Here is a 24,946-nt window from a genome sequence, read left to right as displayed (position 1 = left end):
AAAGGATATACATTTAAAAAAAACCTGCAGAATGAAAGAGAGAGCCAGCAATCAATTCAGCTGAGAAGTTTGATTATAAACTTTTACGTTGCAGGTTTTAAATTGTTGCCAAAAAGAAAAACATTCAGAGTGCATTCTCCGTTAGAATGCTCATAACTAATTTTTCCATCTGTGCCTTGCATGAATAATTTGTAAGGCAGCCAAGGGAACAAAAAGCAGCCAGCTAACTGGGATGTTCCAGCAAAGTCTGTGCTAACTCTCTGTTCTCGCATCAATTTATCATAATTACTCTGCCATTACAGCTTTGAGCACGCTGCCTCCATGGCTGGCCGGGCTGGTCTTGGTTACAAACACACAGGAGGCACTGTGGTTTCAGGTCTGTTATCTTGGACAGTGTACCCTGTGATCAGAGGGCATTAAGTCTTCATGGGCACTTAATAAATGAAAGGAAATTGGTCATTTTAATTTCTCAGTAATTTATCCTTTTAAAGTTTGTAATCAAATCCTTGTAGATGACTTACTCGACCAGAGTTTAAGTATAGGTTATGAAAATTATAAGGCAGCATGTGACCTAATCTCTCAGATTGTGTCTTTGATGTTAATGATGATGATGATGAAGATAGTGATAGTTTGTGTATTTATTTACCTTTAAAAGAAGTAAATAAATCTTTTTTTTTTTACTGTATATGCTAACAGTATTTTCTATGGGATTTCACCTACCAGAGTCCCATCTTTGTACCAGGTGATGACGGGGGTCGGACTTCCTATGACATCACACACCAAGCTGGCGGAGTGGCTCAGGACCAATGACACGTTGCCAGATGTTTCCTCGTCCCGGAAAACTGGGGGCACTGTGAAGGTGTCAACGGTGATTACCGAGCTTTCAGCATTCATTTCCACAGAGTCAAATGTATGCAAAATATAAGATAGAAGATACTGTTTTAGTGATATTATAAAAGTCACAGGTGAGAGAACAGATAGATCACCATTGACTTTGAGCTGGTACTTCCTCTCAGTGGATCCAGCATCATTGACTGCAGCACAGACGTACTCTCCATTGTCTAGTGGTGACACAGACGCCAGAATCAGCAGCGTACCATCCTCCAGGATGGACACACCGGGCTCATTGCCCCTCAGTTCTTGGCCATTACGCATCCACCGAATCACTGGCTTGGGAAGACCTGAAATAGTGAAGAAGATAGTGAAAGGATGAAAAATACATTATATTTAACATAGTCATTATTATAGGGTATACTTTTAGGAGAATGTTTATAATTACTCAATTTAGTTATACTACAAAAAGTGAATTATGGCCAACCATCTTATTCCTCATGATATCAGAAGGTGGTTGGACATTTTGCCTTACCTTTGGCAGGGCAGGGGAATGCAATACGCTGGTTTGCAACTCTCTCCTGCAGGGGACTATTGAAGGGCGGCTCCAATACCTCAACCACAGGGGGCACTGAAAACCCACGGGCACATAATTACTGTGAAATACACACTACATTACAAAATACATGAACATAAGGTACATTGTTTCTTATTTAGCATGGGTGCAACGTTTTGTGCCGAACATTTTTGCCATTTGGTTCAATCCAACTTTAACAGACATATACAACTCTGAACATATTTCAACACATATGTATGTATAATGAACAGATTGCAAGTTTTTGGGATCAAGACATTAACGGAGACCAACCTTGCACAAGAAGCCGTACTTGAGCCTCGTCTCTCCCTGCAGTGCTTGTGGCTGTGCAGGTGTAGGTTCCTTCCTCAGCTAGCCCCACATTGCTTAGTGCCAGGCTGCCATCAGATGACACTGGGTACCTCTTACCATCCTTTGTCCAGGTGAGGGTGGGCTCTGGGACCCCTCTCACCACACAGGGTAGCGCCACAGGGTTACCCACCTGAACCTTCATTACCTTGGGTCCCGCCTGGATACTGGGGGGCACTACAGTAGAGATGACAGAGGCCCAGCAAATAGGCTTTATTTGTGTCACCTCTGCACCTGAATGTTATGTTTGTCCCAGGGACATCGGCCTGGAAGTTTAGATTCCATAGTGCTTCTGTCGTTCAGTATCCCAAATGACAGTATGTCTAGACTGCAACTTTCTCAACTCTCATTTGAGCATTGAATGGGTAGTTTTTAATCCTGTTCAGCTAATTTATAGTCCCTTTAAATGTACCTAGACACAGTACACTGAGGTAAACATAAATCCTGACATACATGACTGAAACAAATGATACCACTGCTCAAGAATATGTCATAATTCAATATGTGTTTGTGAGTTTGTGATCTTTGAACTTACCCAAAACTCTTAGCTCAATGGATTGTGTTAAGTTGCCAGCAATATTCAAGGCAACACACACATAAAGTCCACTGTCTGACCTTCTGGTCTCCAAGATTTTCATAGAGCCGGAGGGAAGCTGAGTGTGCCTGGGAGGAACACATACACACAAGCAGCAATACAATACACTGTAAAGTGAAAGTCTGAGTGGAAAGTATTACGCAAGCTTCCCAAAACAAGCAAAAACAAACACTGCCAACACACCGTCAACTGTGACTGCAGAATTCTTTAGAATCCACCATCAACCACAATTGTAGGCGCTGTGGCAGTGGGTACAACAGATCACAGAGAAGAGTGTGATTACTCAGTCATCTTATAAACTATACCCTGAGGCTATGAAGGGTCCTAAGACAGAGCACAGCAATGTACACAGCATGGGGTCTCTTTTAGAACTGGATTATATTTGCAGTAAAAGACAGTAAAATATGATTTAATCGAATGTTTATGTTAATGTTAATATACCATATTATTCATGTGAGTTTAGCTTAAGGCAGTAAGGTGTATGTCTAAAAAAGAAGGTTGAATTTAGTGAAAAAATGGCAAAAAACCTGTATTATCAGTGAGCAAGGGGTTGTCTATGTGTTTTTACCTCGGAGAGAAAGGGGAGATGAGCTGCCTCTCCTTGGCCCAGCTGACGGTGGGAGGCGGGACACCGTGGACCACACATGGTAAAATAGCGTCCACGCCCTCGATCACAGACATTTTCATCGGCTCAGCTGAGCCACTAACATTGGACCGAGGACGGACTGGACATGCACAGAAATAGTGACTCTTAGAGATTAATGTGACAATTTCAGACAACATTTCATAAAGTATAACGATACAAACGATGAGTAAAAAAAGAGAAAAATATTTTTTTGAAAAATACATTTTGATAAAAGGTCGTCATCATATACATTGAGAGAGTTGGGGGTTATGAAGCGAAAGTAATTGTTGGTCAAAGTGGTTGATACATTGGCTACAGATAATACAATCATGCATTTATAGCTGGTAACTGCAATTTATACCAACTGTGTCAGTTAAATTAAAAAAGTGGAGAGCAGGTTGTCACATATCTGTCCCCCTTTTCTGAAAACTACCTACACCGCCTCTCTCACCACACACAACATAACATGGGCGTGATTGGAGCGTTTTCACGCCGAGACACATTTGCTATTGTAAGTGGGCCATGACTGTGAGTGACAGCATATTGTAGGATTTAGAAATATTAAAGTTTGGCCTTAAGATTGGCTTTTCGAATCAATAACAGTCATTGGGGACACTGGATCTGCACATAAACAAACTAAACTACAATTAAGTTGAAACCATTCAGCCCAAATAGTGGATAATATATCCTGTTTTGTAATGATCCAACATCCAACACAGTAACATGACTTTCATGTTACTTCATACATTTAGTAATTAACAGTTGACGGTAGCTTCTTTCTCTTTGTACGGACTCTATCCCGCCTTTAGCTGGTGATGAGGTTTACCATAGACAGTTAGCTGGACCTTCCTGGAGGCGGAGCCAGCAGCATTGGTAGCTGTGCAGATGAACTCTCCAGTCTCATTTCCAGAGGGGGTGGTGATGAGGAGGCTGCCGTCAGAACCCAGGGAGAAGGCTGGACCACCCAAGTACATCAGCTCCCCACCCTACAAAACAAATCACAACAGGAAAGGGGTGGGGGACAGAGTCTGTTTCATTAACTCAGCTTTATTAACACTTGTCATGGTGTCCAACAAGTAGTAGATCTCACATTTATGGTTTTATTTTTATTTTTGCACTGTTAAAGAAAAAGACTGTGAATACATTTATATACGTATGTATATATATATATATATATATATATATATATATATATATATATATGTATATATATATATATATATATATATATATATATATATATATACATATATATTATATATATATAGTATATATATATATAATATATATATATGTATATATATATATATATATATATATATATATATATATATATATACATATATATATATATATATAATATTCCAAAACACGAGGCAAATGTGAAGTCAGTGCCTCAGGATTGTGACATTACTAACTTACTAACTTTATTATTTAGCCATTGATTAAGAGAAAATGAAGGTCTTCAGTTGCAGGACAATGGCACACAACTGCAAGCTGGGAGAACTGGCTCTTACTTTGGCATGTTTCATACTAAAACAGGTACTGAGACAGGTGATGGCGTATCCATACCTGGTCCAGGTAATGTCAGGGGGGGTACTCCACTGGCACGGCAGGGTAGAGTGATGGGTGTGCCCTCGATTGTGCTGAACACCTGAGGGCCATACTGAATGGTAGGAATCACTGGAAACATATGAAGAAAGTAGTTGTTTTTACATTCATCAAGTATTTGTAAAATGTGTGTTGTGTATTTATAGATAAGAAGAAATTACCTAATTTCAAGTAGGGAGTCAATGCTTTTACGGACATGCTGAGGACCATTCCTACTTAAGTTGGTAGTATCTGGCAATCACTGACTTTAGTATAAATGGAGAGCTCATGTTCCCCTCTCACTGTGATCCAAACTCTGACATTACCATCAGCATCTCCTGGTCTTAATGCAACCTCAAAGATAATCATATTTATGAGGTTATGAGCCCTTTGCAGTGTAGGGGACACATTTTACCAGGGAAGTGAGAAAGAATAGAAGAAAAGCCTAATAATAATAATAATAACATTAACCATGGCTACGTTCTATTAAGTAACCCAGTATACACAATACAAGGAACCTGGAACTATAGTATGTTATAAACAATGTATTAAATGTTGATATACTGCTTACAAATGCTAAATAGGGAGATGTAAAGTAAAATGTCGCTTTTTCAACAAGAGCATTGTCTTTGGATCTTCTGTTTTTCCTTTTTAGGCACATTGCTACATTTTTCATCAAATGAATGGCCCCAACTGCTGGTTTGTGAAATTGTGCGTATAATTGATGTACAGTCAGCAGAAATACTAAAACACCCCAATTCTTATTGCACATGCATTTTTGTCCATGTGATTACTGATACAACCACAATGTGGGTGCTGCTCGTGCTCAAAAACTACTGTGTTTTCCCTAATGTTTAAAAATTTGCACATCAATATATAGTTTGTATTCATACCATAGACGTTGACAGTGGTGGTATGGTTGGTGGCCCCAATAACGTTTTCAGCCAAACAGGTGTAGTCCCCCGCATCGTCCAGCCGGACCCTCTCAATATGCAGACTGCCATCCCTCCTCACTGTCACATACTGGTCTGAGGTCACCTGGAAGATTTGTAGGTTCAAATAGGTCCAAATGAAATCATGGCTATTTAAAATGAAGACATATATTAAAAACGGTAAACTCTCTGTAACCTCACCAAGCCGTAGTTGTGTAGCCACTGCCTCTCAGGCAGCGGATTCCCAGCCAATAGCACACAGGGCAAAGTCACCTGCTGGTCCTCGATTACACCGAGTACAGCCGGACTCATCGCCATGACAGGCGAGACTGCAGATTACAAACAATTATACAGGGCGTATGTAAAAAAAATACAAAATGATATGATCATAGGCCTTTAACTAAGTAAGTGTGTGTGTGTTGCGTGTGTGATGTATGATCAAGAGGGAATGCATAGTTGCTATAAACACACTAACAATATAGCATATACAGTATACATTTTCAACAGCTGCTAAACGTATCAACACACCTGTACCTTCCCTCACACATGCATATCCATCCCTAAACTCATAAACAGACACGCGTAATGGTATCCCTTTTGTCTAAATGGTTTGGCTGTGTTCACGCAGACAATGCTGATGGTATCTGTGTCGGCTGTGATAGACAACAGGGTGTTGTCAAGGGGAATTTGACGACCGCCCTGAATGACCTGTGAACACAACCTCACACACACATACACATGCATGCCAACTGTCTTGCTCCCTACTTCCACCATTGTCCAAAGAAGGTACTTTACATGTGCTTCTGCATTGGTTGTGTGCATTGGACGTGTGTATGTCATGAGGCAACGTTGTCAGTAGGGAAATGGGGCAGTGGGGCAGTAATGTATGTCATCTGGGTGGGTCTGTGGTTTCTAACCTTTGGCCCACATATAAGAGCTCAGTGTGTTTCCACTGTAAAGAAAACGATGTAATAGAAACAGTGGTTAACAAGGCCCATGTGTTCAAACACACCCACTGAAATGTGCTAATGAACTCACACTCACGTGTAAAGACTGAAACAGAGACACACACACACACACACACACACTCACAAGGACATACAGCACATAAGTACTCAACGGTACTATTTGAGGTTTTAGACAGTGTATTGGACATGGAGGGTAGATATGATCTTTGAATAGACAAAACAATGCATAATCAGTTAAAAGTAATGTGAGCATGTGTAAGTATGTATATGCACAGACAGGCCGATCTAAGCTTTTTGTTTTCATTCAGCAAACCCATATTAAATTGCCTTGGGGGATTTTCAAGATAATGAATGAATCAATAAATCAATGAGAGATCAGATGGAAATACAAAAGTACAATGCTTGCTGTATTTCTGTGAATACTAGCTTTGTTATGAAAATTAAGTGAAGATAATAAATAAATAAATAAAAAGAGTCCGAGAGGCAAGACTTGCACTTACCCAGTCCAGTCACTGTGATCCTTGCCTGGGCCTGAATCCTGCCAAAGTGATTGTGAGCCTCACAGACATATATCGCCTCATCTTCCACCCACAGGTCTGAAAAAGGGATATTTATGGAGGCATACTTGTAGAGAATTTCATGTGTAAAGTGTTTCCCCACTAGAAAACTCACTGGTGATATGTAGACCTCCCCTGCTCCGTGTAATAGTGCCAAATGCACGGGGCCTGTTGAAAATTGGAAGTCCATCCTCTCTCTTCCAGGTGACCTGCGGTTCGGGGTGACCTTGGGCGAGGCACAGCAAGGTCACTTTGGAGCCGATGTCAGACGCCACATCGGTTGGCTCGCGGGTGAACTTGGGTGCGGCTGGAACCATGAAGGTCGAAGAAGGAAAAGGTCAAAAGGTGTTGGGGATACCCATCCATCTGTATTGCATTCTACAGACAATCAACCTGTCCATCATGTAAGCTTGGCTAGTTCGCTACTGATTTTAGGAACAGACGTACTAAACGATGTGAATATGGAGTGCCAAATTGTTCAACATTAAATAAGTAATTATAACACAAATAACCACTTGAATAACAAATATATTGTATTTAATAGTGTAGTTTCATAGGACTTCATTGTTATTTTATAATAGACATCTATTAATCTATTAAATGTCTATAACGAATTCAGTTATTATGAAAATTGAATGATGAAATAACAATAACAATGTCTTCAATTATTTTACAAATTGTTGGTTCCTTTATATATTTTACACATTTATTTTAATATTCTGAGCATGCGCAAAAGTGTAGCTGGCACAGTTAAGTACACATGGATATTGACACACTCCTGTGTAACCCTGTTTAGCTTTAAACCAGACATGTTGTGCAAAGGCATCGTTCATTACCTGCACCAAAGCAGCCTTTGTATGATTATAAACAGACATCAGCCATAACACCCAATTCATTGACCTTTTAGGGTTTAAGGGTCTAGCAAGCATATCATGAAACAGCCAACTGTAGCAACATTGCAACACAAGAAACAAGAAAGGACGTCATCACTTCCAAACTCTGCAGTCTGCACATTGACACCTATGGTACAGGTGCACAAGTTGTAATCTCCCTATATATTATATATGCATGCTTTTTACAACTGAACTTGGTGCCACCCTCACCTCCGACATCCAGAGAGATCTTTCCTGACGAGCTGCCAGCAGCATTGACAGCTACGCAGGTGTAATCTCCAGCATCGACATCCTCGGTCTCCTTGATTGTCAGTAAACCTCCTAACGCGTCCACGTCCAACAGGGATGATGAATGCAGCTGGACATCACCTAGTTAATAGAGCAAGCAACAGTGGAGTGTGGTCAGCTTGACTCTTATTTGGATTGTGTGATCAACACGCTGAACTTTTAATATTTATTCATAGTTTTTGTTTTTGAGTTTGTCCAGAATATACAAATGTCCAAATACTGTTATTGTTGTTGATCCTTATCCTTCTTCTGCTCAGGTGTTACCTTTGTACCACCAGATCTCAGGCTGTGGGATTCCAGACGCACTACAGGCCATCACTGTGGTTTCTCCAATGCCGATGAGAATATCCCCCAAAGCCACTTTCACCACAGGAGATTCTAGGGAAGGAGGATTGTTAAACAGATCGAACATCAGTTTGATAGAGAGAGCAAATCGAAATGCAGATGTGCATATTTAATTAAATGTCTGTTTTGTTGATTTCCATTTGACTGCATGTTTATTTAATTTGTTTGTGGGTGCTCCAGTTTTCTCCCACAGTCCAAAAAAATGCAGGTTAGGTTAATCTGAGACTAGTTATTGCTGTAGGTGTGAATGTAAGCGTGAATGGTCGCCTGTCTCTATATTTGTATGTGTGTGTGATTGACTGGCAACCTGACCGGGGTGTAACCCGCCTCTCAAAAATATCAGCTGGGATTGGCTCCAGGTCCCTGTGACCTAATAATAATGCTTTAGGCACTCACCAATATAAGTGAGGATGGAGGTCACCGTGTCTGTTCCAGCCTTGTTGCTGGCCAGACAGGCATACACTCCTCCATCCTTTCTCTCCATGTTTCTTATAACTAGTGTGCCATCAGAAGTCATCCTGTGTCTGAAAACGCAAAATACACAATTCAGTACTTCAGTATCTGAGACAGAAGAACATTGAATGTCCTCAAATGTATTCATGTGAAATGAGATGAATTCACCTGCTGGACGCCGTGATGAACATGTCATTGTGGGTCCAGACCAGACGGGGTGGAGGGTAGCCGCTGGCCGAGCATCTGATCCTCATTTCCTCTCCTGCTGTAAAGGTTTGATTCCGGGGCTCTACTGAAGCTCTGGGCACCTCTAAAGGAAAATATATAAGATAGGATATCATTTTATTAGAGGAAAAGAGAGCTACAAAGATACACATTTTCCAGATCAAAATATGAATCAATATTCGTCTAATTCAGTCACTCAGTTGACTTAGTATACTGTGATAGTTGCACTGGCTAAATTGAATCAATTACTCAATAATATATCTTTAAAACAGTCACAATACAAATATGTAAAAGTAAAAACCAAATAAATGTCTTCAATCGTTTTTACAGTTGATTTGGGGCTTCTTTTCTTTGATGATGATCATTTCCATCATTAAGAATGTGAGTGACTTTGGCTTGGAGAAATGTCACATACAAATGACATATTAGTACATAAGGTGTTGTTTATGATGTGCTGGACCTTTACATGCAAGTCAGGAACTTCTTCTATAACCCTGACATCAGGCACAGTCATAAGATGTAACAGAGCATACACTGTTATTGACCCTGTAGCAGGAGGAGTGATGGCTGTTACTACAATTAATAATGTTTCACAGCATATCTTTCCCCCTCACTTCGTATCTATTGGTAAAACAGGCAGGAATATTGAACCTAGACCCAGAGAAGCTGGGGAATCGTAAACTATTTTTCAATGGATTCATGATGTGTACTGTAATTCATCCCTTCAAGGCCATGTTTTCTCTGCTCTATTTCCACTGCCAAAAACCTCTCCAGAGTCTGACCTTTCCAATCTGTAGAAAATACAGTGTGTAGTCCTCTCAGTGGAGAAACAGTATGCTTCCAAAACAAGCAAATAACGATTTGTGTCCATCTAAGATGTCAGAGAGGGATTTCTTGTGTTATTTTCAGAAAATGAAATACCTCAACCTGTCCCCGTATTGTTCTTAACCTCAGTGCCTCAGGCTGTACGGTGCTGGATGTACGACTCGGACAAGATCAAAGGTACAACAGCTTACAGCCAAGCCGGCCTCTCCTCTCAATTGCCTTTCCCATCTCGTGAGGTCACCCTGCCCTGAGGGGCGCAGGGATACCTCTGAGTTCAGGAACAAGGAGGTTCCTCAGAAGGAAGACATATTGTCCTACTTTGACTGAGCAGCAGCCCTCAATGTTTCAAAAAGAAGCCTGTCTTTAGCACTCTGCTCATTACCTGCTGCCTTTTCTTCCTTCCTGCCTCTCTCATGTACATTCACTCCCTCTTACAATGCATCCAAACGTACCCATGTTTTCTTTTGACTATCGACAATGTGTATCCACAGTATTGTTTTCAGGTTGTTTTCATAAAGATTTACATCCACACTAAAACAACAAGAATCAGCTATAAATCCTCTTTATCCTATTTCTGTTGGCATGTGGCCATACAGAACAAGTTCCACTGTATTCTGTCCAAGTGTTGTAAGACGTCAGCAGACTTTACGCACTTCAAAGTGAGACTAATAACTAGGATGGGTCTGACCAGGGGGTGATTAGGAAACCCTAAGGGCTTGCTGACAGATGTTTGAGAGAGAAAAAGAGATGAGGCAAGAAAATCATCTTAAAGAAGCAGTAAGAAATTGGTTCAAGAAAAGAATAACAAAAAACTTAATGGCAGGATGGTGTGAAAAATGAACAGGTGAGGAGATATGAAGAGAAAGAAATCCAGTTGAACCAGGAAAGATGTTTTTGGGTCAATTGTGATACCAACTCACTTCTCAGTGAGAAAAGCCAAATGACAGAGCTCCTCTCCAACCCTGTCTGCAGCACTGGTATTAAACCTGCCATTTTTCAATCTGTTATTGTACTTTACCTTCCATAGAGAACTGTTCTCTTAAATTACAGTGAACTTTTCAATTACTCAAGAAAAATGTGTATAAAAAAACAAAACAGCTTAAGGTGAAGTGAAGTTATTTCTTTGTTGATCTATAAGTTTCAACGCATCAAGACCTGGAAGGACACATAGAAGGAGGGATTTAGGCGACAGTGAGCAGCAGATGTTCTTTCTATTAACTTCTTCAAAGTAAATACCGGATGTCCATTTGGATTGGATTATGTAAAACAAAGCTTCTTCGCTGCTCTCACTTACTTTCTTTAAATCCTCTGTACCTTCTGGATTATTGTCAATGGGTTCTGGCTGAAATCATCTGCCAATGGCAGGTTTTAGTTGCTTTATTACATCGGCATTTCCTGTCCAAGCTCGGGCCGATGCTGTGGTGCTGGCCAGATAGCCAGGGATACTCTGTCCAACAAAGTGTTCCTGATTCAGTGTCAGTGAAGTGTTAGAAAAAGGACTATGAGAGCTGTCTGGAGATGGAAAACTCTACTTTAGCGCTGCCTGAGAGTCAGGCATAAATAATATTCACACATCCCATAAAGCATTAGGGTGAATTATAGGGAGCTAGGGAGGGAAGAAGGGAGGGGGGCACTTGGGACACAATGGTGCATTTGGGAAGGGTGATGTGTTTGCCAAGAGTTCGTTCCCCCGGGGTGTAAATCACGAACAAGAAAAGTCTCACAAGCACACGCACATACACCAGCAACAAGACTACAGTTCAACTGTGCTCTATTAGACCCAGTTGTTGTAGGCTGATGTGTATTTGTTATTTCTCACACAATCGTACACCACAGAATCACATTAAAGACATAAACACACACTCCTCACCTTGCACAGTGAGGTAGAATTCGCTCTGCCCGCACCCCTCCTTCGTTTGTCGCCATGCATTCATACCAGCCCGAGTGATCTGGGGTCACGGCGGACACCTGTAGCGAGAGGTTGGTCAAGACGTGCACCTGTGGGTTCAGGCGGGCATCGTGACCTCCTCTCAGCCAGGTGAGGTTGAAGCTGACCGTAGCTGACGACGTGGCAGGTGAGGACAGCACGGGAGCCAGGAGACACGGTGACATTGCCCTCAACTGTGATGGCTGGAGGCGGCTCTGCACAATGAGGAAATATGTTGATGGCAGGAACTTTATATGATCAAAAAAGGCTAAACAGGAATTCAGAGCAAGTTGTCACTTTCTTGATGTCACATCTGTAGAGACATGGATATTTTTGCAGTCATGGAGAACAATTTTGCAGACCAAACTAATTTTTGGTAAACTAACATTTAGTAAAAATCTGAGAAGGAACATACATTGTTGGTGTTACCGGGCTAAAAGGTTCTAAGGAAAGAAGCCTTCCAGTTGCATTATGCGAAATACAGGAATAAGTCATTAACGGAGCTGAACCTATACCTGCTTTGATCTTGACTATTCTTTATTTAATCTGTCTACCAACTTATGATAATACAATATTAAAGTTGCTTAAAGTACCCTTTAACAAAAACGTAAATAAAAAAAAAAAGTGTAACTGTTTTCACAGTTTGTACAAAAGTAGCCCTCGTCTTGGAGAAACCTTTATCATCTGCACAAGCAGTTTAAAAAATACATATTTCATCATCAAATGCAGCAAACTGATGTCTTCTCTAATCCTCATATGTGCATTTTCTAAACTACAGTGGGTGCTTAGATGTAAGCATTTGTTTGTACTTTGTAAAAAGGTATCCATGTAGGTTATCTTAGATGTGTGCAACAGAAATGTAATTTTCTTTAACATCTCCTATTAGAATGATGTTCATCTTCAGCCTTTTTATAAAAGGAGAGAGAAAGAGAAGATGGGGGCACAAAGAGGTAGCAAAGGCGTTGGCAACTGATACAAGGAGGATTGCTGGAGAATTTAAGCACAGGTCCTTGGAATTAGGATGACATAACTTGGCAACTGAGCGGGTATTATATGTGTTTTCTGTGTGTTCAAATGTTAGGTGTGGAGGTTTGTAATACTGTTCAGAATATCACTGACAAAGGCTGGAGTTGGTGACTAAGAAGGATTAACATCACCCAACTGTAGAGAAGTCATAAGAGGTCAAAAGATGGAGAAATTAAGACTCTCCACCTTTGGACATGGTGGGTGAGTTAAAATAATGACTTACGTTTAGGACATTACACAGATCCCTGCCTGGCTCCCTCTCTCCTTCTTCAGTTTCCCAAAGCGGTCTTTCAACTACCTCTCACTCTCTCTTTCTCAGCATTTCACCTTCTTCCTTTCTGCTTGGCATTCATCATGTTGATGGAGCTCCAGTGAATTTCACAAAGCAGGACGTTTTTTTGGAAAGCAACATTTGGACAAAGAGACGTTTACCTACAGCATTGGAACTCATGTGGTGTCAGATTCTGGGGTCTCAAAATGGAAAGAGCTTCAGTTGGAGAAGAAAAAAAACGCACTACGAAGGATTTTGGAAAAGGCAAAAATGTCTTTGTGTTTTCCCCAGCGGTATAATTAAAAGTATAAATCCTTATATGATCCCACTGGTTTTGTCTGTGCTTAAATCTTTGACATCCTGATGATAACAAAATGAACCATGCAAGTAATTTATTACATGGATTATGAATTTCTCTGTGAGATCGTCAATTGTTATGCATTTATCATTGTCCTGCTGTTGTATTGAAAGTGTAGAAGAGTATAGTCACCTAAACTACAGTATACCATTACTGTTGATCCACAACCCGGAACTTACCTACAGCTTTATATGTATTCTCAGCTTAAATCATATTTACATTCCTTTACTTACAAATCAGGCACACAAATCATACCATAAACCTTATGACATGATCGCTGAGAGGCATAGATTATAATATCATGTTAGGGTCACATTTTCCTTAAAACAACATTCATTCTGCCAACATGCAGGTTCTCTGCGTGTGATCCACAGCAGGAGACCTTGAACCCAGTGAAATCAAACCCACATCAACTGCTGCTTGGATTCCAAAGTCAAGTGTGAGTTTGTGTGTGTGAGCGTGTGTGGAAACCTATCGAGCATGACATAAACTTCTTGCTGCATCATTTAGCTCAAAGTATTTTGCGTCTTTAGACTGTAAGATGTAAGTTCTAAACATGAATCAGTATAAAAAAGTCATTACTTTTGTGAAAAATGATATAAATGTGTTTTTCCCAACCATTATTTCATTTTTCTCTTTTATTCCTGAAAGGAGAAAAAAAAAAATGTTGCGAAAAATTTGAAATACTCCTTTTTTTGTCTGGAGGGGCATCTCTGTGTCTGTGTTTGACGGACAGCAGCTGGCAGGCTGCCAGAGTGCCGATGTCAAAGTAAACTGACTTACATGTCATGGGCAGATAACGTGTTGTTAATGGTATTGAAGAGGAAGGAACAATATTAATACAGATATTACATTGAAGTAAATATCCCCTTTTTGGCTTTCAATTATTTTCTCTTAAAAGAGAACAAAGGATTTGAGTTGGATTTCAAATTGCTCAATACCCTACACAAAACTCCATCATATTCTGTAAATTATTAATTTTGCTTCAGTTCATTTATTTTAATAGTATGGATACTAGTTTATAGTTGTGCTGACAACAGAGTTTAGATGTTCTTAGGACTGTGTGTTGTGTCTGCTTGTAATCAAGTATGTTGAATAAGTTGCCTGTTGTCATCCTGTGACAGGGTGATTGAGTCCTAGTATGTGTGCTTACCTGATACATCTAGGAAGGTGCGAGCTCTTCCTGTCCCAGCACTGCTGATAGCAATACACTCGTAGTAGTCCTCATCCTTCAGAGTTACCTGGGCTATCACCCATGATGCATTGTCGGACTCACTAGAATCGAAAGGAAGAAAGCTTAATACCTTTATCTTCACTATTCCCTGAGAATGATGTTGAATACATTTTATGTGCGACTAACTCATCCCTCGATCTGGTGGAAAATCCAATCAGATTTAGTCATGCAGGTGATGAAGTAAAGTTAGAACAGAGTCTGTGTCCAAAGCACAGTTTGGATCCGTTCTGTTTGTCTTTCGGCCTGCAGGGAGAGTAACCTCTCAGAAAGTTTCAATAGATGTGCATGAAATGTGGAACCATCTGCCGTTGGCCAAAGTGTTATGGTTTCTCACCATGTGATGACGGAGCAGACTATCATATCATCATCAAACTCTCAGCTGAGAGAACAAGGGGTGAACCCTTCATTCTTGTCCCAATCCAACACCACAGTGCATCTGTGGAGCTAATTTCCAGCTTGAACTTGACTGCATAGCTTTCCAAAACCTACTACTAAGGTAGTAGAAGGGCAACACATCCAGCCTCCTGAACAAATACAGTTCTGACTAAACATGTGTTGCAGAAGGTGGCTAAGACTTTAACAGATGTATTCCACGTCACAGCCAAATAAATGGGTTATACTTCTGACTTTACACAGGTTTGGCAATAGGACATGGATAAAACAACCTTATGATAAAAGGTACAATCACTTGTAACTGGCATATATTGACAGTTAATTCGTTTTGGCAGAGGTAATTACTTTACAGAGCATGTTTTTTCTCTCCTGATATTTAACAGAGGAGGGGTCCCCTATCTGTCTTGTAAGAGTTAGGATAGAGGGTTTAAGTGTTGTATGCTGCACAGTCTGTAAACCCCCTTGTAGCACATTTTCGATGTCAGGCTATATTAATAAAATTAACATTAATTAATGTTAATAAAATAAATGTAGCCTCTCTCCCACCCTCCCCTCCACCCTGCTCACCTGAAGAGCTGGTCCACCCCAAGTCGTCTTCCATCCCTACTGAAGCGCAGAGTGAAGGGGATCAGGCTCTCTACCTGGCAGTGGGACAGCCCTCTCTGCAGGTAATAACCATGACTTGTGGCCGGCATCAGCACCTTAGGGGCAACTAGATAGATAGATAGATAGATAGATAGATAGATAGATAGATAGATAGATAGATAGATAGATAGATAGATAGATAGATAGATAGATAGATAGATAGATAGATAGATAGATAGATAGAAAGATAGATATATTTTCTTTATTAATCCTCAAGCGGAAATTTGTTGTCATAGTAGCGCTTAACACTTTACAGACACCAAATGGAATAGACTAAATAAACTAAACACACAAAATAAAATAAAATAAAATATAAGAACAGGGATGATATATATATATATATATATATATATATATATATACACAATAGAATACAAATAACTGTGCAGTGTGTATTAAGGAAATTTAATTAAATTAAATGTAAACGGAGTGTGCAAAATGTGCAAAATATGTAAAATATATATACACTAAAAGAGATGAAGGCAAAAAGAAAATGAATCTTTTAAATTACTAAATAATTCCACACATCTAAATATGGGTGACATCACTGACCAGGTATAATGCTTGAGAAGGAAACACTGGAGACTCTCTGGAATGGGAAACCGTCCCGGTCATATCCCGTCATTCGCAGGAAGAAGGCCTCGTTGGGTGGAATGAACTCTGTGATGTTCCAGAGGCCGAATGGCTTGCGGTCAGGGTAGTAACGGATTGGCAAAGTTTTGATCACTTCGCCCTTTATTGACAGGAGCTCTATCCTGTCAGCTCGAGCAGGAGGTGAAAGTCCAGTGGTGTTCAGAAGGATGTGTGTGGGAATACCTGGAAAGACCATATGACATACAGTATACTGTCCAAAAGCTAAAAGGTATAAGTGAACAGAACAGGCGAACTTAAGCAAACGGTTGTGCTGGTGTCATTTTGTTTGACCTCACTCACCTTGAACTGGCCTACTGGAGGCCTTTTTGAAGTCCAGGGTGGGCTTTCTGGAAAACCCAGCTCGGAAGTCAATGTTGCTGAGACCTGAGATACGGACTGAGTGTCTTCCTTCACTAGAGGTCTGTATTAAAGAAAGGGGACATGTATATTTACTGATAATTATCTCCATGACTACTGGTTCGTACATCTGTGTTTCTATTCACATATTTATTATTTTAAAACTAAGTAGTATACGATCGTTGGTACGAATTGATTTGGTCAAAAACCCCGACTGACACTTGATGGTGATACAGTTTATATAACTCAAGAAAACAAAATATAGAAGAGTTTTTTTCATCAAAGGCAGAACTGAGTGGTCTAAATAACAGCCGCAGCACTGGGACTGTTATGTAAAAGCCTTCTGTACATCAACCATCTTTGCATGTATAGACAAGCCACTCTAAGCAAGTCATGGCTGACTGTCGAATTCAGAGATGACCCATTCAGTCTGACATTCATACTTTAATTAAACAAACACAACCACTATAATCAAAGAGCGCATCATGTGGTGATCATCGCGTGGAGGTCTTTTGAAGCCCTGAAGAAATAGAGACAGAGTAATTACAATGAAATATAGGTTGGTGAGTGGTGGAAACTCCTCATCTTAGGTAAAACACCTTGGAGCTGTCACAGAGATTGGCTCACAATGCAGGCATGCATACCTACACTGTCATTTGCAATTGCCTGAAATTAAAGAGAATGTGTGGATTTACTGTATTTTACAATTACTGAGTTCTACCTGGCAGAAACTGAAATTCCCCGAGAAAAGAAAACCACGAAACTGGGTAAAGCGGTGCACTTAAGCAGACACATACAAAACTGGAGGTGATAGCAGGACAAAGGGGATCCGGCACAGCGTTAAATGCTAATGCCTGCCATCATGAAAAACAATACATGTCGTGGTCATCAAACCTGCTTTAATGGCTGCCATGGAATTACCCCGGGTCATTAGTTGGTTGTAAATGAGGCCGTAATTAGGGGAGAGGTCCCTTAAAGGTCAAGCTCTTACCAAAGACAAGAAGGGTCCCTGTCATTTGAGCTACCCATTCCCCAATTTCACACCCAACCGGACAGATTGACCAGTCTCAAACACACCCTCACGCAGTTCAATCAGTACGTGTATAGACGGGATCAGATCATTTACACTGAACACCTTCTGATGTGATTCTTTAGAACACATGCAAAGAGAAAACTGCTTAACTGGCCTAGACAAACTATTATGATCCGAAGTGCTTTGAATTGCCTTTCTATCTATGTCCATAATACCAATACATTTCACTTGATCTGCCGGCATGGTATAAATTTCACTCTCAATGACACACGTGTTTTTAGGGCTTTAGGGATTTACAGTAAGTCTATTGTGTGTGAAAAATATATCATAGCAATCTAAAACCTAATTTGTAAAACATGATCTCAAAACATAATCATCAAGCAGCAGGAGGGAGCATGATGGAGTTCACTTGAAAATGTTGTGTGAAGTTCAAAAACATTGTCTAACCATTTGGTCCTTTCGCCCATTATTCAAATGATGCTATGTTTAGTTTTGTGTTCAGCAGGATACCTGGCTGCTGTATACACACTAGAACAAATCATATGAGAAGAGACAGGAGCAGAACACAGACTCAAAGAACAAGAGGAGGGAAGGTTGCCGGCGCTCGCCCTTTGAGCTGTTTGCATGCTTTTAAAATTATAGCCTTTACAAACTATCGTCATGGACAATTAAATTAAATTCAGCTTAAATGTACTCATCAATGCTGAGGTCACTGCAGCACGAAGAAGTCTCACCTGGGTGACTCATATTTAAACGCTTACACACAAACACACACACACACACACAGTTGCACACACACTAGCGCACACACTAACACGCACACACACTAACACAAAGGACAAAAAGAAGAGCTATTCACTACCAATGAAGAACTTTTTATTTTTTTAAATGCAGCACGAAGAAGTCTCACCTCGGTGACTCATATTTAAACGCTTATACACAAACACACACACACAGTCACACACACACTAGCACACACTAACACTAACTACTACTACTACTACAAAGGACAAAAAGAAGAGCTATTCACTACCAATGAAGAACTTTCTTTCTTTCTTTAAATGTGGCAGTGTGTTCACATTAGAAACTGACAACAGGGTCACTGAGTAACTGGCATCTGTCTGTGCTCATCTAGTATCATTTTCTCCTAGTGAGAAACAGAAAATTACATAATTTGTTGCACATTGATTGCACTGAGTAACAGTTGTAGAATATACTGAATTCAGCACAAAGTGAATGTAAAGTAGGGGCAAAACTGAGCCCACCTTCTACACCACAACATCCAATTAAAGGCAGATTAAAATGAATCAAATTCCTTTTCACACACAATCTATGTCCTGGTTCTTACACTGGGGTGTCATGGTCTATTAGCCTTACTGAAACCCAGCATGGCAGAACAGTGAAATCCCCCAAAAGTATTTATCCACATTTCTTTCAATGTCCTGGGAAACAAGGCTGCGGATGAGAGGGAGATATTTTCAGCTTGCAAGCCAGAAAGAGTGGTGTGGGGGACTGAGGTTAAAAAAGGCAATGTCCAAGTTGAGCAATGGGGGGGGGGGGGGGGGGGGGGGGGAGAATCCGCCTATTCTCCGAGGGAGATAATTGGAGGAGTAAATGCGTTGGGAGGAAGAGGAAAAGACAGAGAGAGACTCAGGATGTTTGATGAGACAGGGAGTGAAATGAGAGGCACAAATGAGACAGGAGGATGGTACAGCTCACCATATGTGAAAAGAAATCAAGGACCTCAATCAAAGCTTTAAGCTGATATTAAAGACAGCACACAGTGACGCAGCACTGTTCATCTTTGAGCATTGAACAAGTAACCCCAAGGTGTTTTGAAGGCCAAATGTCCAATCTAAACAATCAATCAGGAACTGAAAAAAGGTCTGCCAGCGAGCGGTAACGCAACATACTGCAAGTGTTTTTTAGTCTCTAAGACCCCAAAGGAAAAAGACATCTACAGCAAGAAATGTTGAGCTCCTGCCAGTTTTTCTGTGTGAACCGAGAAAGGCCTACTTACACCAGTGTTTATAGAGAGACCACAGCATGAGATTAACCTGTGGGTTAAGTGCAGACAAAAATGCCTTACTGATTAAATGTGCATTCCCCATTCATGTTACTTTTTACATCCCAAAAATTTAAATATATGCAATTGAAACTTTGAACGTTTGCCCCACACTGTCATTACTGCCAGTGCCTACTGAGAGGGGATTCCAAAAGCATCAATATGCTTTTGCAAGAATAAGAGGCACAACAAGAAAGAGACATTGTAATTGTTTTTGTGGAAGTTTCATGTTGCACATGAATAAAAAAGTGCCTAGAAGTGTGGAAGTGCCAGAACAAATCATGGAAAACCCAATCTTTATCCAGTTATTCTCAAAACTGCATTTTTCTTTAAATGAAACTCAGAGATTACACAGTTTTCCATCGAATCCCTTTCCCTGTAAATCAAACACATAACACAGTTATGCAGAGATGAGGAAAAGTGTCCTAGAAGGAGTCCATAGAGAATACAGGGGCCACCGGGGCCCCGTCAACAAATCACTCGTGTAAAAATGCTTGTCATTTCTCAACATCTGGCATTGACAGTGCGGGCGGTCCAATGTGTGATCTTTTTAGCATTACCACGTCAGCCGGGTGCCAACACCTTCAACTCTGCAAGGGGCAAACAACAGCAAAGGGACCCCAAACAAAGATGTACTGCTGTCAGCACGTTGTCTTGACAGCAGTGTCCTTGAACACACTTTATCTTCCTCTACCAGGGCCGTCTTAAAAATCATCTCAGTGCTCAAAAGTGTCTTTCTGATTAAGTTTTTGTTTAGTCAGAGAAGCTTTCACCAGACGTGAAAACATATCGCTGTATCTCAACATGCGGATATATCACAGCTGTAATTCAACCTAAGAACCTTCCTCAAGGGCACAACTTCCTCACAGTTGTGATCTAATTTCAAGGTTACACTACTGAACTATTTGCAGTAAGTCTTCTTTAAAGACAGCTCAGCTCTGGGAATTGTTAATAAAAGCCTGTAATTGTGCACACAGTCCCTGAAAGAATGAATTGTTTACCTTGATAGACCACATCCCAGGCTGTGGGTCCTTGATGTTGACTACTTTTGCAGAGTTGGGAATGTGCAGGAGCTCAGTCAGGCCGTCACTCTTCCCCATGAGCTTCCCTGGAGGCCAAACACGAACACTGACATGTTTATTCACCTGATCTGCAGCTTTGACTGATATAAATGAATTCTCAACATTCTTGATGCATGGCTTCAAGTTACATACAAAATATTGACCGTTAGTTGTCAACATATATAGATGCAAGATATGGTTTTAGCATTCACAGCATTCTGTAGGTGAATGAAATCAATCCCGTCCTACAAAGATTTTGTTTTGTTTTTGTGTGGACACTATTCAGCTCTATGTGGTCTGTGTACTGTACTTCTACTTCGACAGTTAGCGTAACTTCCTAAAAGTAACATGTCCTCCTCTTCTTTAAATTCCTCCTGTATGATTGTCGAACAATAATTTAAAATAGTCTAAAAAGCTTCTCTTTGATTTAGAGAGACTGACACAATACCAGAAGTTAACACTTTGTCTGCGTTCAAAACCTACTGTAGCTGGAAGTATGTGGATGCAGCATTATCACTGTTTGTATCATTATACCATCAACATAACAGGCCAAGGGAAAACCACCACACGGATTTTATTTACGTATTTTACTGTTAATTTTTTTACTGCAATTGTGGTCTTTGCTTTCACATGTGAAAAATGATCTTCAATGACTCAACAAACTAAAATGAAAACACTACTGCCATGTGCAAAAAAAACTATATTCATATTTATAACATAAGTAATAGTTAATATACACAATATCAGCATATAACCAATTAATGTACAACAAATACACAATATTTCAGTTAAATAGAGATATTATGTTCATCAAACCAGTCAATGAGCCCCCTTACCCTGTAGTGAAATATCTGCTTTTGTTATGTTTCTCCACTCATGTTTTTTATTTTTATTTTTATTTTTTATTTTTTCTATTTTCTATCTTATCTATATTTTTTATTTTATTTTTAATGTTTCTATCTTATCCATATTGTCACCAATCTATACACATATTCATTATATGATGGTAGCTACATCAATCTGTGAAGTATGGTAACACTTACCCTGTGGGTCTTTTATCTCAATATTAGGTGCTGGGCCGCTGAGGGCCACAGTGACTTCCTTGAGGCTAGGGTCAAAGGGCATCTGCCAGGTGTTGCTGGCCCCACTGACGTGATCAGTGGACAGCAGGTGGACCTTGGAAGACTGCACCGCCTCCTCCACCCATTTCAGAACCTACAGTGAAGGGAAAGAAGTGTAATGAATGCAGGAATAACACATATTTTATAGAGTGGCAAATGTATTCTGTCTCTACCATGGTATGCATACTAAATAAAGTACTCTATTTTAAAATCACGATGTTTAAAAAATGAAAATTACATTATTAAACAAAGTCCATTTATTCATTCTTAAATATGAATGATCTACCAACTCGGACGCACATACATTTACGCCGTCGGCTGCACGTAAGGTCATCCCCTCAACATGTGCAATCAGGAGGTTTCGAACATTCCCCCGTGTCCTGCTGCCCCCCCCCCCCCCCCCCCCCCCCCCCCCCCCCCCCCCCCCCCCCCCCCCCCCCCCCTGACGTGAGTGTAAAATGATACAGCACAGTCAAAGTCTCAGGGTGAAGCTGGCTGCACAAAAGATGATTGATTTGACACAAATATTCCAAATGCTTAAAAAATCTTGATTTGTTATGAATTAGTATCCATTTTTACACAGAACAAACACCGCAAACAAACCAAACCACGGTCAAGATATAAAAGTAGTGTTGCATTTGATCCTACAAGGAGTGAAAATGACACTGCTGATGAGCAAACATAAAAGAAAGACAAAGCGAGAGAGACAGAGAAAGATCAATAAAATAGATTAATAGAGAAATGGGAGAATTTCCAAAATTACGGGCAAATAGAGAACGACTCTCATGCCTCCACAAACAAGGACTTTTATCTTACAGTAATAAAACAGTAAAGGTGTTCAAACTTCCGGCTTTGACTCACTGCCCAGTCCATGTCTTGGACAGGTTAAAAAGCGCTACGCCATGCATCAATCAATTCAATGTTTCCTGCACATTTGATCTGGAGTCCAGACTTGAATAGGGACACAGCAAAATACATAGAAAGAGCTGTAAAACCTTCTACTGCTATTAAATTTACACCGCAGAACAGAACACAGGCCAAGCTGAAATTATGTGAATACTTTGACCAAAACAATTTCTTCTTGAGCAGAAGTGCAGTTTCCATTCAGTGATACTCTTACCTCATTGACCTGTTTCTTGTCTAGATGGAAGACCTGTCCAGAGCTGGTGGAGGCGATCTCCTCGTAAACCTTGTAGCCGATGTGAGTCCTATCATCACAGTCTCCTGTCAGCACAAACACCACCTACACATACACACACACACACACACACACACACATACATACAAATGTGACCTCTTTATCACTTAATCCTATATGTGATGTACTTTATACTGCAGTAATATCCAAACCTGTGACTGTTTCTGCTGAATGAGTTGCAGAACTTCATGGGTCAGCTTATAATCTTTGGAACGGGCGTCCGTGAAAACATAAATAAAGGATCCTGGCAAGGAGATCTCCAAGGCAATTTTAATGGCGCCTATGCTCATCTCTGGACAATCCCCGCCTCCCTGAGAAAGAGAAATATATCATCATCAAATAGTGTACATGTAAACATATATGTGTGACTTTGAGAGCCACTAACATAGTGATCTGATGTATTCTGTACATTTAGTTATTAATGTTCATTAAAGTATGCAGTCCTAGGTAATACAAAGTTATACCATGTTATTAGGTTTACCTGTACAATGTTAATGTCAACAAAACTGAACATTATAGGCATAATACAAGTAGAGGTTATGGCAGTAAGTGGATTGTACAAATATTCCTATTAAAGTGCCCACAGTGTTTATGTAACTACTGATACAGTGTTGACTCAGGGCTTCATTCCATAACATTTATAGCCATTAGTCCTATTTATATTATCATTATAGCTGTTGTGCTAGTATTGGTGTTGCTGTACATCTCTATGTCTCCCTCTGTCAAAAGGTAGATGGTCTCCCATCTAGAGCCTGGTTCTGCCCAAGGTTTCTACCAGTTCTACCAGTACCCAAGTTTTTATTGCCATTGTCGTCCAAGTGCTTGTTCATGGGAGAATGTTGGGTCTCTGTAAATAATAGTACAGTCTAGACCTGTTATATATGAACAGTGTCTCATGTTAAAATCTGATGCTGTATACAGTAAATACATTTGATCAAATTGGTAGAAATACCACATCCATAAACTGTGTAAAGACATGCCATTAAAAATAAACAAAGGGGTGTAAAAAATATCTCAAACCATAACTGACAGCCGCAGCCAACACAGTTAAAGAAAATGTGTGACGGTATGTGTGACTGTGAGTGTTCAATCCGTCTTTCTCATCCACTATTCTGTCTGTCTCTCTGTCCTCCGCCAAATTCCTGTCTGTCTGAGGGGTTCAATAGCTAGCGAATATGCATCACCCCAAGAGTAACATCTGGAATGGAGTGACCCATGATTGTTGGCCGAGAGGGTTTTTTAAGAACCCCCCCCCCCTCCATTGCCCAATTATCCCCTACACGGAGCCTGATAACGTCGCTGTGCACTTTTGTTCTTGTGCCTTAAAAATATGTAGCGTTGCCTAACATTTAACTTAACATAACCTTTAACCTTTCAATTTCAAGAAAAATGTCAATTCCAAAGAGTATCTTTTCCATGCACTCTGGCCAAAACCTCTTCTGGGGTTGTGCAGGTGAAAAGGTGAGGGGAGGAAAAAACAGACTCAGGAATGAAGCAGTAAGTGAGAGGAAACTGGATCTCTTCCATTCTACACACAACACGCTCGAACACCAG

At 40.3% G+C, this 24,946-nt stretch overlaps 1 protein-coding gene across 1 annotated transcript in view; it reads right to left on the bottom strand.

Annotated features, from left to right (window-relative positions):
• hmcn1 (hemicentin 1) overlaps positions 1-24,946 on the bottom strand; it is a 74,278-nt gene that overhangs the window by 33,928 nt on the left and 15,404 nt on the right. Inside the window, 28 exon segments of the mRNA XM_034530673.1 lie at positions 721-851; positions 987-1,181; positions 1,367-1,462; positions 1,700-1,951; positions 2,310-2,437; positions 2,938-3,094; positions 3,821-3,982; positions 4,568-4,588; positions 4,591-4,677; positions 5,478-5,622; positions 5,718-5,845; positions 6,985-7,080; positions 7,157-7,348; positions 8,145-8,303; positions 8,487-8,600; positions 8,964-9,091; positions 9,189-9,330; positions 11,941-11,956; positions 11,958-12,128; positions 12,130-12,212; positions 14,806-14,927; positions 15,847-15,991; positions 16,477-16,740; positions 16,858-16,978; positions 21,014-21,120; positions 22,117-22,288; positions 23,315-23,437; positions 23,545-23,703. Of these exon segments, the coding sequence (XP_034386564.1) occupies positions 721-851; positions 987-1,181; positions 1,367-1,462; positions 1,700-1,951; positions 2,310-2,437; positions 2,938-3,094; positions 3,821-3,982; positions 4,568-4,588; positions 4,591-4,677; positions 5,478-5,622; positions 5,718-5,845; positions 6,985-7,080; positions 7,157-7,348; positions 8,145-8,303; positions 8,487-8,600; positions 8,964-9,091; positions 9,189-9,330; positions 11,941-11,956; positions 11,958-12,128; positions 12,130-12,212; positions 14,806-14,927; positions 15,847-15,991; positions 16,477-16,740; positions 16,858-16,978; positions 21,014-21,120; positions 22,117-22,288; positions 23,315-23,437; positions 23,545-23,703 (3,816 nt within the window).

Source organism: Cyclopterus lumpus, chromosome 4, assembly GCF_009769545.1.
Source record: "Cyclopterus lumpus isolate fCycLum1 chromosome 4, fCycLum1.pri, whole genome shotgun sequence".
Classification (NCBI taxonomy): domain Eukaryota; kingdom Metazoa; phylum Chordata; class Actinopteri; order Perciformes; family Cyclopteridae; genus Cyclopterus; species Cyclopterus lumpus.
The sequence above is the reverse complement of the archived record's forward strand: the minus strand, read 5'-3'. Positions and strand labels throughout refer to the sequence as shown.